The 18805-nt window shown below is 39.1% G+C and overlaps 1 protein-coding gene across 4 annotated transcripts in view; it reads left to right on the top strand.

Moving 5' to 3' along the window:
* The first annotated feature begins 10424 nt into the window (after nt 1–10424).
* The window catches only part of LOC122448418 (tyrosine-protein phosphatase non-receptor type substrate 1-like), a 120863-nt gene continuing 112482 nt past the window's right edge, over nt 10425–18805 (top strand). For 3 of the 4 annotated variants that reach the window (XM_043479702.1, XM_043479700.1, XM_043479703.1), the window contains exon 1: nt 10425–10540. In XM_043479702.1, coding sequence (XP_043335637.1) covers nt 10465–10540 — 76 coding nt within the window. In that variant the 5' untranslated portion in view covers nt 10425–10464. The remainder of the gene's footprint in view (nt 10541–18805) is intronic. The other variant, XM_043479704.1, reaches the window with a different exon arrangement.

Genomic DNA, 18805 nt, shown 5'->3' on the forward strand with positions numbered 1-18805 from the left:
GGTCTCCCACACTGCAGGTGAATTCCTTACCAGCTGAGCCACCAGGGAAGCCCATATTTTGGATATTAACTATGTATTAAATACAGATTAAAAACTCCTTATTGGTCATATTACTTGCAAATATTTTCTTCTATTTAATAGGCTATCCTTCTGTTTTGTTAGTGATTTCCTTTGCTGTGCAAAAGCTTTTAATTTTATTTAGGACTCAATTTTTTTAATTTTTGCTTTTGTTTCTTTTCCTTAAGGAGACAGATCCAAAAGATACTGCTTCAATTTATGTCAAAGAGTGTAGTATATTCTCCTCTAGGAATTTTATGATTTCAGGTTTTACATTTAGTTCTTTAATCCATTTTGAGTTCATTTGTGTAGGCGGTATGAAGGAATGTTCTAATTTCATTCTTTCATATGTAACTATTCAATTTTCCCAGCACCACCTATTGAAGAGACTGTCCTTTCTCTACTGTATCTTCTTGCATTCTTTGTCATAGATTAATTGACTATAAGTGCATAGATTTATCTCTAGTCTCTCTATTCCATTCTGTTGATCTATGTGTTTGTTTTATGCCATTACCATGCTGCTTTGATTATTGTCAATTTGTAGTATAGTCTGAAGTAAGAAAGCATGATACCTCCAGTTTTGTTCTTTTTTCTCAAGATTGCTTTGGAAATTCAGGGTCTATCTGGTTCCATACAAATTTTAGGATACTTTTTCTATGTCTGTGAAAAATGTCATAGATATTTTGATAAGGATTGTATTAAATCTGTAGATTACATTGGGTAGTATGGACATTTTAACAAGATTAATTCTTACAATATAAGAGCATGGGACATCTTTCCATTTCTTTGCCTCATCTTCAATTTCCTTCCTCAGTGTTTTATAGATTTCAGAGTGAAGATCTTTCATCTCCTTGTGTAAGTTTCCTAGGTATTACATTCTTTTTGATGACATTTAAATGAGATTGTTTTCTTCTTCTCTCTTTCTGATAGTTCATCGTTGGTGTCTAGAAAAGCAAAAAGACTTCTGCATGTTGATCTTGTATCTTGAAACTGTTCTGTCTGTAGTCCGAGTCCCCGGTCAGGAAAGAAGACTCCTCGAAACAATGCAACTTGCAATAGGGGAATTTATTACTGACTCGAGCCAGGGCCTCCCGCCCTCACCAGGTGTGTGAGGAGGAAAGGCCCCAAGCCCCAGTTCTCTCGGGTATTTATAGGTCAAAAAAAGCAGCAGGTAGTTGGCGCAATCGGATTGGTTAGACAGTGGGTAGTTGGCATAAGCGGATTGGTTACACAGTTGCAAGGTAATTTTTGTTGGCCCAACGTGGGGCTTTCAGCTTTCCCCTGATAGGTTCCCTTTTTTCTGGCTAGGCATATGTTGATTGGCTGGCTCCAGGAGGCCTGATAATTATGTTACCCCGGGAAACCAGGCCTACTCCTAATCTAGGCTGCCTGCCATGGCTAGCCGTGACAGCCTCACAGAAACTTTACTGATACCTTTTTTAGCTCTAATAGTTTCTTTGTGGAGACTTTAGGGTTTTGTCTATAGAGTATTATGTCATCTGAAAATAATGACAATTTTTCTTTCTTTCCTTCTCTTTTAATACCTTTTATTTCTTTTTCTTCTCCAATTGCTGTGGCTAAGACTTCCAATATAATGTTAAATAGAACTGGTAAGAACGGGAATCCTTGTCTTGTTCCTGAATTTAGTGGGAAGACGTTCAGCTTTTCACCATTGAGTATGATGTTAGCTGTGGGTTTGTCTTAAATGGCCTTTATTTGTTGAGATATATTACCTCTATGCCAACTTTGATAAGAGCTTTTATCATGAATGGATGTTAAATTTTGCCAAAGGCTTTTTCTCTGTTGAGATGATCATGGGGTTTTTATTCTTCCTTTTGTTATGTGGTATATTGCACTGACAGACTTGTGAATATTAAGCTATCCTCATATCCCTGGCATAAATACCACTTGATCATGGTATATGATCTTTCTAATATATTGTTGAATCATTTGCTAATATTTTGTTGAATATTTTTGTCTCTATATTTATCATGGATATGGGACTATAATTTTCTTTTTTGTACTGTGTTTGTTGGGTTTTGGTGTCAAGGTTATTGTGCCACACAGAATGAATTTAAAAGTATTCCATCCTCTTTAATCTTTGGGATAGTTTGAGAAGGATAGCATTAGCTCTTCTTTATATTTTTGGTGAAATTCCCATGTGAAGCCATCTGGTCTTAGACTTTAGGTAAGCTGTGAGTTTTAAAATTACAAAACCAATTTCACTACCCATGATCAGTGCTCAGATTACCTATTTCTTCCTGATTCAGTCTTGGAAGATTGCATACCTCTAGAAATTTGTCACTTTCATCTAGATTGTCTAATTTGTTGGCATGTAACTGTTCATAATATTACCATGATATTTTGTATCTCTGTGATATAAGTTGTTATTTCTCTTTCATCATTGCTTTCTTTTTTCTGCTCCTTTAAGTTTTTTCCTTTTGTTTTTATTACAAATAGTATTAAAATAAAAGATTTACATGAATTTATCAGGCTTTAGGTGTTTTGAAAATCTTTTTCATCATTTCTTATTTTGTTTATTTCAGTTCACTGTCTTTTCTACTTTTGAGCCTGGCTTAAGGTTTATCAATTTAGTTTGTCTTTTCAAAAAATCAACTGTAGTTTTCATTTATCTTTTCTATTGTTTTCTGTCTCTATTTTCTTTATATTCTCTCTGATCTTTATTACTTTTTTCATCCTGCTGAATTTTTCTTTTGTTCTCCTTTTTCTAATTCCTTTAAATGGTAGTTGAGGTTGTTTATTTGAGATTTTTCTTGTTTCCTGATGTAGGCCTGTATCACTATAAACTTCCCTCTTCAAACTGCTTTAGCTACATCCCATAGATTTTGAAAAATTCTGTTTTTGTTTTCATTTGTCTCATGTAATTTTTCAGTTTCCTCTTTGATTTCTTTACTTACCCATTGACTTTTTTCATTGCATGATATACTTTTTTCAAAAATTTTATTTATTTAATTTTAATTGGAGGATAATTACTTTACAAAATTGTGATGGTTTTTGCTCTATATCAACATGAATCAGCCATAGGTATACATGTGTCCCCCCTATCCTGAGCCACTCTCCCACCTCCTTCCCACCCTATCCCTCTAGGTTGAGCAGTGGCTTTGAGTGTCCTGCTTCATACATGGAACTTGCACTGGTCATCTATTTTACATATGGTAATGTACATGTTTCAATGCTATTCTCTCAAATCATCCCACCCTCGCATTCTCTCAGTGAGTCCAAAAGTCTGTTCTTTACATCTGTGTCTCCTTTGCTGCCTTGCATGTAGGATCATTGGTACCATCTTTCTAAATTCCATGTATATGCATTAATATACAGCGTTTGTCTTTTTCTTTCTGACTTAACTTCCCTCTGTATAGTAGACTCCAGATTCACTCACCTCATTAGAACTGACTCAAATGCATCCCTTTTTATAAGAGAATAATATTCCAGTGTGTATAGGTACCACAACTTCCTTATCCATTCATCTGCCATTGAACATTTAGGTTACATCCATGTCCTAGCTATTGTAAATAGTACTGCAATGAACACTGGGGTACATGTGTCTCTTTCTGTTTTTATTTGTTCCAGCTTTACTGAAATATAATTGGTATATAACACTGTATAAATTTAAGGTATACAATATGTTGATTTGACACATTTCTTTTTTGCAAAATTATTACCATTTTAGTGTTAGCTGACACCTCCATCATGTCACGTAATTATCATTTCTTTTTCTGGTCAGAACATTTGATCTATCCTCTATCCTCTTAGCAGCTTCCCTGATAGCTTCCTGATAGCTCAGTTGGTAAAGAATCTGCCTGCAATGCAGGAGATCCTGGTTTGTTTCCTGGGTCAGAAAGATCCCCTGGAGAATGGAAAAGCTACCCACTCCAGTATTCTGGCCTGGAGAATTCCATGGACTATAGTCCATGGGGTCACAATGAGTCAGACAGGACTGAGTGACTTTCACTTCACTTCTTAGCAACTTTCAGGTACGCGGTACAATACCATCAACTATAATCACCTTGCTGTGAAATAGATCCCAAGAATTCTGGTTTCCTCAGGGTATACACCCAGCAGTGGGATTGCTGGGTCATATGGCAGTTCTATTTCCAGGTTTTTTCCTTTGGTGTTTGTGTTTGTGTGTGTGTGTGTGTGTGTGTGTGTGTGAACCAAAAAATGATTTTTAAAAAAATTTCAAGAGAATAACACCAGATTATTGTTTTCTTCTTGGGATGGAAAGAGGAGTGGATCAGAAAGTGCACTGCATGCTTTTTTAAGAGCTTTCTCACTGACCATTGAGGCTGCAAGTCTGGGGAATAAAAAAAGTCATTGAGACCTGTGCGATTGACTATTCTTTGCCTGACACTTAGTGGTAACTTGGAAGAACTGCATTTTTGACCTGTGGGAGGGAGCTCCATGGAAAACCACAGGGAGGAGAAATGGCTTTGGGTTTGTTCTCTGCATTCACAGGAACCTGAATGGATCACCAAGAACTGACCCTGGAAACCTGGAAAGTGGACTGTGGACACAGAGCCTACCAATCATCTGATTCCCTGTCATGCTTCAAGAGAGACCCAAAAGTAGGAGACAGAACTGTGTTTTCATATTTGCTATTTTAATATCATGTCACTTTTCTTGGCTGATGATTTTGTGAAGAAAATAATGAAAATCAACATAGAGCTTTGCAATGAAAAGAGATATTCAGGGCAAGAACTTAAAGAACAAACAACAGGGACTTTCCCGGTGGTCTAGTGGTTATGACTTCCCCTTCCAGAGCAAGGGGATGCAAATTTGATCCCTGGTTGGGGAGCTAAGATCCCCCATGCATCAGGAAGCTGAAAAACAAAACAGAAAACAGAAACAAATTGTAACAAATTTAATAAAAACTTTTAAAATGGTCCACATAAAAAAGATCTTTAAAAAAGAAACTAACTAGGAATATAAATGGGTATCACCTTTCTGGAATCCTGTTTGGCAAGCTGTATAAAATTGTTTTTTGAAGTATTGTCTCCTTTCTTGTTGTGGACAGAATGTTTTTGTCCTCTCCCCACCCCCCATGCTTTAGCCCTACATCAGATTTACAGGTTGAAGCCTAATCCCCAGCGTCACGATATTTGGGGACGGAGTTATTATATTCCTAGTTTTTTTAAGGAACCTCCACATTGTTCTCCATAGTGGCTATACCAGTTTGCATTCCCACCAACAGTGTAAGAGGGTTTCCTTTTCTCAACACACTGTCCAGCATTTATTGTTTGTAGACTTATTGATGTTGGCCAGTCTGACCAGTGTGAGATGATACCTCTTGTGGTTTTTATTTGCATTTCTCTAATAATGAGTGAGGTTGAGCATCTTTTCATGTGTTTATTAGCCATCTGTACATCTTCTTTGATGAAATATCTGTTTAGGTCTTTTGCCTACTTTTTGGTTCGGTTATTCATTTTTCTGGTATTTAACAGCATGAATATTTTGGAGATTAATTCTTTGTCAGTTGTTTCATTTGCTGTTATTTTCTCTCATTCTGAGGGCAGTCTTTTCACCTTGCTTATAGTTTCTTTCATTGTGCAAAAGCTTTTAAGTTTAATTAGATCCCATTTGTTTATTTTTGCTTTTATTTCCATTAATCTGGGAGGTGGATCATAGAGGATCTTGCTGTGATTTATGTTGGAGAGTGTTCTATGTTTTCCTTTAAGAGTTGGAAATCAGAGAAACTAAGGAAACAATCCCATTCTCCATTGCAACAAAAACAATAAAACACTTAGGAATAAATTTACATGAAGAAACAAGACCTGTATATACAGAACTGTAAAACATGATGAAAGAAATCAAAGATGGAACAAATAGATGGAGAAATATACCATTTTCTTGTATTGGAAGAATCAATATAGTGAAAATGAGTATACTACTCAAAGCAACCTATAGATTCAGTGCAATCCCTATCAAACTACCAAACATATTTTTCACAGAAACTAAAACAAACAATTTCACAATATGTATGGAAACACAAAAGACCCTGAATAGCCAAAGTAATCCTAAGAATGAAGAATGGAACTGGAGGAATCAATGTGCCTGACTTCAGACTATACTACAATACTACAGTCATCAAGACAATATGGTACTGTCACAAAGAGAGAAATATAGATCAGTGGAACAAAATAGAAATAAATCCACCCACCTATGGACATCTTATCTTTGACAAAGGAGGCAAAAATATAAAATGGAGAAAAGACAGTCTCTTCAAAAGTGGCGCTGGGAAAACTGGTCAACTACATGTAAAAGAATGAAAACTAGAACACTTTCTAACACCATTCACAAAAATAAACTCATAATGGGTTTAAGAGGGTTAAATGTAAGACCAGAAAGTCTTTTTCATGGAATCTTTAAATATTACTAATACTGCTTTCAATAGTTTTGTCTAATGATTGTAATTGAGGTATATCATGAATGTCATTCCAGCAAGCTACAAAACTCTTACCATTGCTAAGGGTTGTTGTTGTTCAGTTGCTGAGTCATGTCCAACACTTTGTGACTCCATGGGCTGCAGCACATCAGGATTCTCTGTTCTTCGCTGTCTCCCACAGTTGGCTCAAACTCATGTCCATTGAGTCATTGATGCCATCCAACCATCTCATCCTCTGTTGCCCCCTTTTCCTCCTGCCCTCTGTCTTTCCCAGTGTTGGCTCTTTGCATTAGATGGCCAAAGGACTGGAGCTTCAGCTTCAGCATCAGTCCTTCCAATGAATATTCAGGGTTGATTTCCTTTAGGATTCACGGATTTGATTGCCTTGCAGTCAAAGGAATTCTTGAAAGTCTTCTCTAGCATCACAGTTCAAAAGCATCAATTCTTCAGTGCTCAGTCTTCTTTATGGTCCAACTCTTACATTCATACGTGACCACAGGAAAAACCATAGCTTTGACTAGAAAGACCTTTGTCAGTAAAGTGATGTCTGAACTTTTAATACACTGTCTAGGTTTGTCATAGCTTTTCTTCCAAGGAGCAAGCATCTTTAAATTTCACAGCTGTGGTCACTGTCTGCAGTGATTTTGGATACCCTAAAAATAAAGTCTGTTACTGTTTCCATTTTTTCCCCATCTATTTGCCATGAAGCGATGTGATGGGATGCCATGATCTTGGTTTTTTGAATGTTGAGTTTTAAGCCAGGTTTTTCACTTTCCTCTCTCACCTTCATCAAGATGCTCTTTAGTTTCTTGCTTTCTGCCCTTAGGGTGCTATCTTCTGCATATCTGAAGTTGTTGATATTTCTCCCAGCAATCTTGGTTCCAACTTGTGATTCATACAGCCTGACTAACAGCAAAGGCATTTAAAAAAAAAAAAAATGTGTAACTCTGTTAACATTAATCCAACCATTCAACTTAGTTTTATCTTTCATAATGATTCATATGCAAATTTTTTACATGTCAAACATTTCTAAGTTCTCCATATGAGAACTAGAGCCTTCCTAACCTCCTGCCAATTTCCACCTCTGAGAGAAAACCACTTTCAACTCTTTTAACTGATTATTAGATTTTAGTGCCAAATGTCATATAGCATGGGTTTCTCAGGTGGTGCTAGTGGTAAAGAATCTGCCTGCTAATGCAGGTGACATAAGAGATATGGGTCTGATCTCTGGGTTGTGAAGATCCCCTGGAGGAGGGCACGACAACCCACTCCAGTATTCTTGCCTGGAGAATCCCCATGGACAGAGGAGCCTGACAGTCTCAGTCCATAGGGTCACAGAGTGTCTAATACCACTGAAGTGACTGAGGACGCACGCACATGTCATTATAGCATGCTTCTATGGCCACCTCATGCGAAGAGTTGACTCATTGGAAAAGACCCTGATGCTGGGAGGGATTGGGGCAGGAGGAGAAGGGGATGACAGAGGATGAGATGGCTGGATGGCATCACTGACTCAATGGACATGAATTTGAGTAGACTCCAGGAGTTGGTGATGGACAGGGAGGCCTGGCGTGCTGCGACTCATGGGGTCACAAAGAGTCGAACACAACTGAGCGACTGAACTGAACTGAACTGATAGCAACTTATTGTTTTCTCACCCTTAGGCATCATTTATGGACACGACTCTATGGAAGATGAGATGTAATGTTTTGTTACTCCTGACTTCATGCCACACAGATGCATCTGATTCCTCATCACAAATCTGTATGAAAGTCAAGAAACAACAGTTAGAACTGGGCACGGAACAACAGACTGGTTCTAAATTGAGAAAGGAGTACATCAAGGCTGTATATTGTCACCCTGCTTATTTAACTTATATGCAGAGTACACCATGCAAATGCCAGGCTGGATGAAGCACAAGCTGGAATCAAGATGGCCAGGAGAAATATAAAAAATCTCAGATACACAGATGACACCACCCTTATGGCAGAAAGTGAAGAAGAACCAAAGAGCCTCTTGATGAAAGTGCAAGAAGAAAGTGAAAAAGTTGGGTTAAAACTCAACATTCAGAAAACTAAGATCATGGCATCTGGTCCAATCACTTCATGGCAAATAGATGGAGAAACAATGGAAACAGTGGCTGACTTTATTTTTTTGGGCTCCAAAATCACTGCAGATGGTGATTGCAGCCATGAAATTAAAAGACACTTGCTCCTTGGAAGAAAAGCTATGACCAACTTAGACAGAATATTAAAAAGCAGAGACATTTCTTTGCCAGAAAAGGTCCATCTAGTCAAAGCTATGGTTATTTCCAGTAGTCATGTATGTATGTGAGAGTTGGACTATGAAGAAAGCTGAGCCCTGAAGAACTGATGCTTTTGAACTGTGATGTTGGAGAAGACTCTTGAGAGTCTCTTGGACTGCAAGGAGATCCAACCAGTCCATCTTAAAGGAAATCAGTACTGAATATTCATTGGAAGAACTAATACTGAAGTTGAAACTTCAATACTTTGACCACCTGATGCAAAGAACTGACTCACTGGAAAAGACCCTGATGCTGGGAAAGATTGAAGGCGGGAGGAAAAGGGGAACAGCAGAGGACAAGATGGTTGGATGGCATCACCACCTCGATGGACATGAGTTTGAGTAAGCTCTGGGAGTTGGTGATGGACAGGGAAGCCTGGTGTGCTTCAGTCTGTGGGGTCGCAGAGAGTTGGACATGACTGAGCGACTGAACCAAACTGAACTGAACTGAATATAATTTTGAATAACTTAGTAGTGTCTATGTTATGTTATTATTCTGTGAAGTTGCTATTTATAGCTGTCTTTGTAACATTCCTGGTTTTGGCTTATGTTGATCCTCTCATCTGTGTGTTTGTATAACCACCACCACGATCAGGATATACATCACATGACCACAAAGTCTCTCATGTGATAGCCCTTTAAAATGACATACATCCCCACCAAACCAAACCTTTGGCAAATGCCATTGTATTTTCTTTCCATATAATTTCAAGTATGCTATATCAGTGGAATTCACATTTTGAGATTGGCTTTGTGTATTCAACCTAATACCTTCAAGAAACTTATAATTGTTCCACACACACATATGTAAAACTCATCCTTTGTGCCGTTGAATAGTATTTCCTGTTATGGATGCACCACAGTTTGTTAAACTGTACACATATTTATTGGTAGATATTTTATTTTTTTCAAAATTTTTGCTTTACAGAAAAATCTGCTATAACATTCATGCACAGGTTTTGTGTGGAGGTAGTTTTCATTTTTCTGAATAAATGTCTGGGAGCGTAATTTCTGGGTCATATAATGCACTTCCTTTTGTGAAAGAAGTAAGAAATGATTTCTTTTTTGGAGGCAGGTCATACAAGTTCTGAGGTCCACATTGCACTGTGAAATTGGCTAAGTTTTACTAATTACATCATTAAAGGATTGGAGTAGGAAATCATTACAAGAGCAGACCTGCTTCCATTCCACAGGGTTGAGAGGCCCTGGAGAAACTTCTTTCGGTTGACTCAGGTGTAGAATGAGACTACAAGCCAGCCACCACCTAGGGTCCTGGAATTGGTACTTTGGGACAAGCCCACAGCCACAGATTCTTCCTGGGATCTGTGAGTTTGCCTAGGGCTCCCAAATAGGGGTTCACCATGGATGGGGTCAAGGGCCCAATGGAGAGAACAGTGGCCCCAAGTTCTAGCCAAGTGAGGAGCAAGTTTATTTCTATTAGGCTTGTTCAATCTCTCTGAAAACATAAGATGAGTAACTCCTCACTCTCCATGAGCCTTCTCTGTCTGAATTCTATTTCACCATCTGAAGCAGAAACTGTCTAGAATGTAGAAGCAAATTACAATTTCACAAACATTTCACATCATCATAGGCACTTCCTCTTATATCACAGGAGGTGGGGCTTCTCTCCTCTCTACTGAGCACAGATGTTCGGGTTTGCCCTAGGACACATTTGGACAGAGCAGGCTCCTCAGGCCTCTATGATGCCTATCCCTGCCTTCTGGGTCCACCCTCCTCCTCTTCGCCTGCTGCTGACTCTGCTCCTGGGACTCCCAGGTAAGTATTCCTTTGGGTAGAATCTCCTTTTTCCTGCCCTCTGGACCTTACACTGCCCTTGTACTTTTAGGGTCTCTATGTAAACATGAGTGTTCAATCCACACTACAGAAGTCCAAGGGGTGGACATTATCTGAGAGCATGAAATCACGGATCTGAGTGTTTTCTCTGTGGATCCATCACCTGCAGCCTGTTACCAGAGGCTTCCAAACAGATACTTCAAACACCAACCATGACAGATTTGTGCATATTATCTAATTCTCACAATGTCCCAGTGTGATAACTATTAACAGTGAACTGCAGATGGGGAAATTGAGGCAGAGAGTAACTTGACCAATGTCACAATGTCATCTAAGGCAGTAGAGCACAGGATTCAAATCCAGGATGTCCAGCTGCAGAATTGATTCTTTGAGCCATGTTGTGCTGCTCAGCTTCTCAGAGTAGCCTAATCACAGAAAAATCAGAAAACAGAGAAGTAAATAACAGGTAAGTCATCACACATCATGCTGCTCATTTAAAAATCTTGCAGTGTTTACTCCCAAACTTTTGTCAGTGATGTGTTAGATGGTTCCTATCTGCTAATTTTTTTTTTTTTTACCGAGCTTTAAACATCTATTATAATGCTGTTTGATCCTCAAAACAACCTGTACACCACCATTCTAGGCTACATTTTAATACATGTTTGTGGATGCATGTATTTATGTATGTGCATGTTAATGTATGTGAATGAGTGGGTATGAGGAAGTGTTCTCAGAAATGAGATTTCAAAATAACTTCCTTATTTTTCCCATGAATTTTTCACTCTACATGAAATGACATAGACAGATAATTAGTTTCTACAGCTCTCCTTTTAACTTCTCTATATATTTGTCCCTTGGAAAAGTGAAACTGTTAGTTGTTCAGTAGGGTCTGACTCTCTGTGACAGTATGGATTGTAGCCCCCCAGGCTCCTCTGTCCATGGAATTCTCCAGGCAAGAATACTGGAATGGGTAGCCATGCCCTTCTCCAGGGGATCTTCCCAACCCAGGGATCGAACCCAGGTCTCCTTCATTCCAGGCAGGTTCTTTATCGTCTGCGCCACTAAGGCTTATCCTTCCTCAAACTCTTAAGAAAACTTGGTTCTTGGTAAATGGGTAGAATTTTGTGCATTACTATCTTGGAGTCCCCTCTTTCTGAGGAGGAAAGGAGGGGATTAAAGACACAGAGACTCTTGCCTATATGATCTATATACTCATATCCATATCTGTAATTATATTTATATCCATATTTATAAGAATCTATATAGTCTAATGCTGGTTGAAGCCTCCATGCCTCAGGAAATCTATTGAGTAATAACTATTCATTTTCTTGCACGTTCATCATGTGCCAGACACTGTTGGAAATGCTCAGTTATTTTCTCATGTGACATCATATCCAAGCTAGATCTTCTGGTCACCCCTACCTTACAGATAAGAAAACAGAGCAAGAAGTTGTTCAAGGTCACTCAATGGTAAATGGTAGGAGTATGATTTAAATTCAAGCAATCTGATACTAGAGCTCATGAGTTTAATCTTTGGTCTTCTTGTTGCTATGGCCCTCTATCTCATGATCATGAGATTTCAACCACTTCTGTCAATAGGTATGCAGAGGGGGGAGTGTGGGGAAGGTTTGTCGGTTTCTTCTTCTGGGCTCTTCTGCTTCTTGCATACGTACAAGTTCCTTTTGTTTTTCCCCAAGTCATATATTTATTCTGGCATTTGGTTGACAATAGACTACTGAGGACATAGAAGCAACCAGAACATTTGAGGTTATGATACACATGCAAAAAAGAAGATGTAAAAATGGCTAGCACCTGGACAGTAGCTAGTAGAGATAAGAGGAAAAAATTCAGGTTCTGGGTGCACGCAAAAGAGGATTTTCTGATGCATAGGATTTGTGGTGGGAGGAAAGACTATAGCTTTGAGCTTTGTGCATCTAGAAGATGTATGGTGGCTCAGCTGAGATACAGAGGGTGGGGGGAAGATTCAGTTTGGTTTCAGATGTTGTTAACTGTGAGATATCTATTTCTATCCAAAAAACATGACAAGTGGAGAGTTGCAAAGCAAGTTCAGAGGAAAGACCTGGGCCAGAGACATAAATAGAAAAATTACTGATTCATGATTGTAGAGATTTTTTTTCCCTATTCCTTGTGTCTCTGATCCCTCTTCTCCCTCCATTTCTCTCTCCAACTTTTTTTCATGTTTCTTCCCATTTTTGTCTTAGCAGTTCACTTTCCCCAACCTCAGTCTTCTTTTTCAGACTTTAAAAACTAAAGCATTTGATGATGTTGGCACATCACAGGACCTTCCCCGTAACAGGATGCACCCTTGTTAGGAGGCATGCTGCTGCTGCTAAGTCACATCAGTTGTGTCCGACTCTGTGCAACCCCATAGACGGCAGCACACCAGGCTCCCGTCCCTGGGATTCTCCAGGCAAGAATACTGGAGTCGGTTGCCATTCCCTTCTCCAGTGCATGAAAGTGAAAAGTGAAAGTGAAGTCGCTCAGTCATGTCCGACTCTTCACAACCCCATGGACTGCAGCTTATCAGTCTCCTCCATCCATGGGATTTCCCAGGCAAGAGTACTGGAGTGGGGTGCCATTGCCTTCTCCCGTTAGGAGGCATAATTGGTTACAAACAGTGCTCAAGCAAAAGTCACTCAGTGTGTCAGCCTCTTTGCAACCCTATGGACTATACAGTCCATGGAGTTTTCCAGGCCAGAACACTGGAGTGGGCAGCCTTTCCCTTCTTCAGGGAATCTTCCCAACCCAGGTCTCCTGCATTGCAGGTAGATTCTTTACCAGTTGAGCTATAAGGGAAGCCCCAAATAGTGCCTAGTGGGTGGATTTATCAGCTCACACTCTGCACAGGTGAACCACACATTTTCTCCCTAAGGAGTGGGGAAATGGAAAAAAAAAAAAAATACAGGATTTGCTTGTGGCATCAAAACAACTTGCTCTTTTGATTTACATCCCAGCAATTAGACCTATGCCTGTTTAATAGGATATTTCAGATAAGAAAGACTGTGTTTGTATTTCTCTATATCTCCTGAAACTAGATAGTCAGTGAGGCAATGAAATTAACCTGGAAAATTTGTACCTGTAGTTAAATAATTGGCCCAATGGTGACTCATGTCCCTTCAACTCATAACTCACTGTTCAAATGTATTAAAACCACCCACAGTTCTTTTCAAAACACTATTTTGGAGTTTACTGTTTCCTTGCTTTCTTGCCCCTATAGTTCTCTCTCCCAATTCATCTATAGGTTCCTCAAATGTATTAACGGTTAGAACCACACATTTTATTCTTCCTTGAGTCATGGAGTTCAATTCAAAGGCTCTACATGGGAAACAGTCACCTTGTTTCAGTTTGCAAATTTTTTATTGCAGTAAAATATACATAACACAAAATTTACCAGTTTCACTATTTTTAAGGACACAAAGTGGCAGTAAGTATCTTCACAATGTTGTGAAGGCCTCACCAGTATACATTTCCAGAACTTTTTCAGCCTCTGTAACAGAAACTCTATTCATTAAATTATAACTAACTCCTTCTCTGCCTCCCTGGTAACATCTATTCTACTTTTTCTCTGTGAATTTGCCTATTCTATGTATTTCATATAAGTGGAATCATTTATTTGTCCTTTTTTATCTGGCTTATTTCACCAAGCATATTTTTAATGTTCATCCATGCTGTAGAAGGTGTCAGACAGTCATTGCTTTTTAGGACTTATATATATTCTATTGTATATATGTAATTCAGTTCAGTTCAGTTCAGTCGCTCAGTCGTGTCTGACTCTTTGTGACCCCGTGAGCTGCAGCACGCCAGGCCTCCCTGTCCAACACCAACTCCTGGAGCCCACCCAAACTCATGTCCATGGAGTCGGTGATGCCATCCAACCATTTCATCCTCTGTCGTCCCCTTCTCCTCCTGCCCCCAATCCCTCCCAGCATCAGGGTCTTTTCCAATGAGTCAGCTCTTCACATCAGGTGGCCAAAGTATTGCAGTTTCAGCTTCAATATCAGACCTTCCAATGAACACCCAGAACTGATCTCCTTTAGGATGGACTGGTTGGATCTCCTTGCAGTCCAAGGGACTCTCAAGAGTCTTCTCCAATACCACAGTTCAAAAGCATCATTTCTTCGATGCTCAGCTTTCCTTATAGTCCAACTCTCACATCCATACATGACCACTGGAAAAACCATAGCCTTGACTAGACGGACCTTTGTCGGCAAAGTAATGTCTCTGTTTTTTAATATGCTGTCTAGGTTGGTCATAACTTTCCTTCCAAGGAGTAAGCGTCTTTAAATTTCATGGCTGCAATCACCATCTGCAGTGATTTTGGAGCCCCCCAAAAAATAAAGTCGGACACTGTTTCCACTGTTTCCCCATCTATTTGCTGTGAAGTGGTTGGACCAGATGCCATGATCTTAGTTTTCTGAAAGTTAAACTTTAAGTCAACTTTTTCACTCTCCTCTTTCACTTTCATCAAGAGGCTCTTTAGTTCCTCTTCACTTTCTGCCATAAGGGTGGTGTCATCTGCATACCTGAGTTTGTTGGTATTTCTCCCGGCAATCTTGATTCCAGCTTCTGCTTCTTTCAGCCCAGCGTTTCTCATGATGTACTCTGCATATAAGTTAAATAAGGAGGGTGACAATATACAGCCCTGACGTACTCCTTTTCCTATTTGGAACCAGTTTGTTTTTCCATGTCCAGTTCTAACTGTTGCTTCCTGACATCTTAGATGACCCTTATTTTCAGTTTTGTTTTGTTTTTTGATAATAGCTATCCTAAAGGATATGTAGGGCTATCTCCTTGTGGTTTTAATTTGCATTTTCCAGTTAGTAGTGATGTTGAGCACTGTTTTATATGCTTGTTGACCATCTATATATCTTCTTTGGAGAAATGCCTGTTCAATTCTTTTGATCATATTTAAGTTGAGTTGTTTGTTATTTTGTTGCTGAATAGTAGGATTTCCCTTTACAGTTGCTTTCTGTGCATCTCACATGTATTTATATTATGTGTTTATGCTTTCATTTGTCTCCAGGCATTCTCTAATTCCCCTGGTGATTTCATCTTTTACCTATTGATTTTTTAAGAAAATGTTGTTTGATTTTTATGTATTGGTGAATATCTTATTTCTGTTTCTGTTATTGATCTAGTTTGATTTTTCAAACTGTTTGACTGGTGAGCTGCTTGAATAACCCTCATTCAGATTCCATTAATTTGCCTCATCATTCATCCTGCATGACAATGACACATACATAGATTTTTGTTATGGCAGCTGGTTTCTGTAACTGTCAGGACAGGTATGTGTGATAGAAAATAACCCCCCAACATAGAAGAAGCAATCAAAATTGTGAAGTAGGACACCTAAATGTCGAGTAGGAGAAGCTCACCTTCTGCCACAAATACTTCAAAAATACATTTACATACAGAACAATTTTCACAATATTTACTGAGCGCTGGCAGAACTTAGACTTTTGAAATGGCAAGAAAATCTCCATGCAACCAGATAAGACAAAAGAAAAAAGGAAAAAAAGGAGAAAGTAAGACAGGAATCAGGAGGGGACCTACACACCTTGGGGGAAACTGTGAAAGAAAGTTTCCTGCACCCTGGACATCTCCTCGTCAGTAGGGATATAAGCTGGGACAGAGGGTGTAAGCTTCAGAGTCTCAGAGGAGAATAAAAGACCTGGTTTGCAGTAGCTAGACCAGAGAGAGATTTGCAGAGATGGTCAGTGCCGTTGATCAGCACTCCCCAGCCTGAGAAAATCATGAGTCCATTGGCTGGGAGCTGGGTGCTTGTAGCTCAGGATTCAGAGATCAGACCCTGGCAAAGGACTGTATGGAAATAGCCTGAAGGTGCAGGAACCTGATATGACCTCACATGAGGGCGTATTGTTTGGGGGATGTGAAAGGGGAGGGGTAGGACCCACCATTGCAGCCTTTTTCTCTGCTCTCAGGTGGCAAGATACTGCCTACACAAGCTCCAGGAGGTATCACCAGTCACTCCTGCCAACCCCTTGTTTAGGAGCAGTCTTGAGGAGCAGTTGCACTCAGGAGGGCCCTGTTGCGCCCTGGGGCTTCAGGAATTGTCGAGAGCTATGTCCACTCCCATAATGAGCTCTGAAAGCATGTGTGAGTGACCACCACTGCCACAAATGCAAGAACTAGGCACCAACCACCACATCTGCACACTCCCATCAAGGGGATAATGGTGAACATACACTGAGGGAAGAGGTGGCAGACATCCACACTGAAAATAGCCCCTGCACCAAAAATATTAAACCCACACAAACTACACAGGGATGCTCCCACAATAAATAGTCCTCCAAGACCCCAGTAGATATCTTTTCTTCTGAACTCACAGAATAAGAAAAGTATAGGTAAAATGAAGAAGCAAAGGAATCAATTCCAGTTAAAAGACCAACAGAATTCCCCTGAAACAACAAACAATGACACAGACTTTTTTAGATTAATAGACACTGATTTCAAAAAGGAAATAATGAAAATACTAAAGGAATTAAGGAGGTTATCAACAGAAATGCAGAATGTTGTAAAAAGGAACTAGAAAAATCATTTGCTGAGATGAAAAGTGAACTAAAGGCAATGAATAGCAGAAAAAATAATGCAGAAGAACAAAAAAGTGATCTAGAAGATAGAATAATGAAAATCACTGAGTCAGGACAGTAGACAGACATTCAAGCAAAAGGAAACCAGAGCAATAAAAGCAATAAAAAATATATAACAGACTTATGGAATAATAAAAAGCTTGAAAACCTACACATAATAGGGATTCCAGAAAGGAAAGAGATAAGTGGATCAAAAATTTGAAGAAATTATGGCTAAAAACTTCCCAATTCTAAAGAAGGAAACAGGTATTCAGGAAAGGAAGCTCAAAGGGTCCCAAATACCATAAACCCAAACAGATCTATACAAAGTCATATTAAAATAAAAAATGGCAAAAAGTTAAAGAGAGAATTCTAAAAGGTAACAAGAGATAAACAAAGAGTTAATTACAAGGGAACCCTCAAAAGGCTATCAGCAGATTTCTCTACAGAAAAGTTGCAGGCCAGAGGGAGTGGCAAGACATTGATTCAAAGTCCTAAAAGGGAAAAATCTGCAAACCGAGGATTCTCTACCCAGCAAGATATTCATTTAGAGTAGAAGGAGCAATAAGAATTTTTCAGACAAGCAAAGCTAAAAGAAAACATCAATACTAAGCCTATTCTAAAAGAAACATTGAAAAATCTTCACTACCTAGAAAAGAAGTAAGAACATATAGGAAAGAGAAAATCACAGTTGAAAAACAAATAATCTAAATAAGCTAATACACATATTTAAAAAAAAAAATAAAAATAAAAATAACCACAGTGAACAGCAAAAGGATTAATATGAAGATGTAAAAGAGGACATCAGAATCATATTGATGAAATGTAGGGAAGGAGAGTAGGAAAAGGTACCTTTAAAAAGTTTCCTAGAAAGTGTTTGAACCTATATGACTATCAGTCTAAGGCAAGTAGATATATGATGGGGTTAACATGCTTGAGAAACATGATAACCACAAAGCAAAAACATACAATAGATTCACAAAAACCAAAATCATGAGTATAGTATAAAAGTAAATCATCAAACCACAAAAAGAAAAAGAACAAAAGGGACAATATAGAAATACAAAATCGATGGGAAAACAAGGCATAAATTGATAATAAATACATCAGTTCAGTCGCTCAGTTGTGTCCAACTCTTTGTGGACCCGTGAACTGCAGCACACCAGGCCTCCCTGTCCATCACCAACTCCCGGAGTCCACCCAAACCCATTTCCATTGAGTTGGTGATGCAATCCAACCATCTCATCCTCTGTCGTCCCCTTCTTCTCCCTCAATCTTTCCAAGCATCAGGGTCTTTTCTAATGAGTCAGCTCTTCACATCAGGTGGCCAAAGTATTGCAGTTTCAGCTTCAACATCAGTCCTACCAATGAACACCCAGGAGTGGTCTCCTTCAGGATGGACTGGCTAGATCTCCTTGCAGTTCAAGGGACTCTCAAGAGTCTTCTCCAATACCACAGTTCAAAAGCATCATTTCTTCGATGCTCAGCTTTCCTTATAGTCCAACTCTCACATCCATACATGACCACTGGAAAAACCATAGCCTTGACTAGACGGGCCCTTGTTGGCAAAGTAATGTCTCTGCTTTTTAATATGCTGTCTAGGTTGGTCATAACTTTCCTTCCAAGGAGTAAGCAT

The sequence above is a fragment of the Cervus canadensis genome, chromosome 10 (genome assembly GCF_019320065.1).
Source record: "Cervus canadensis isolate Bull #8, Minnesota chromosome 10, ASM1932006v1, whole genome shotgun sequence".
Taxonomy (NCBI): Eukaryota; Metazoa; Chordata; class Mammalia; order Artiodactyla; family Cervidae; genus Cervus; species Cervus canadensis.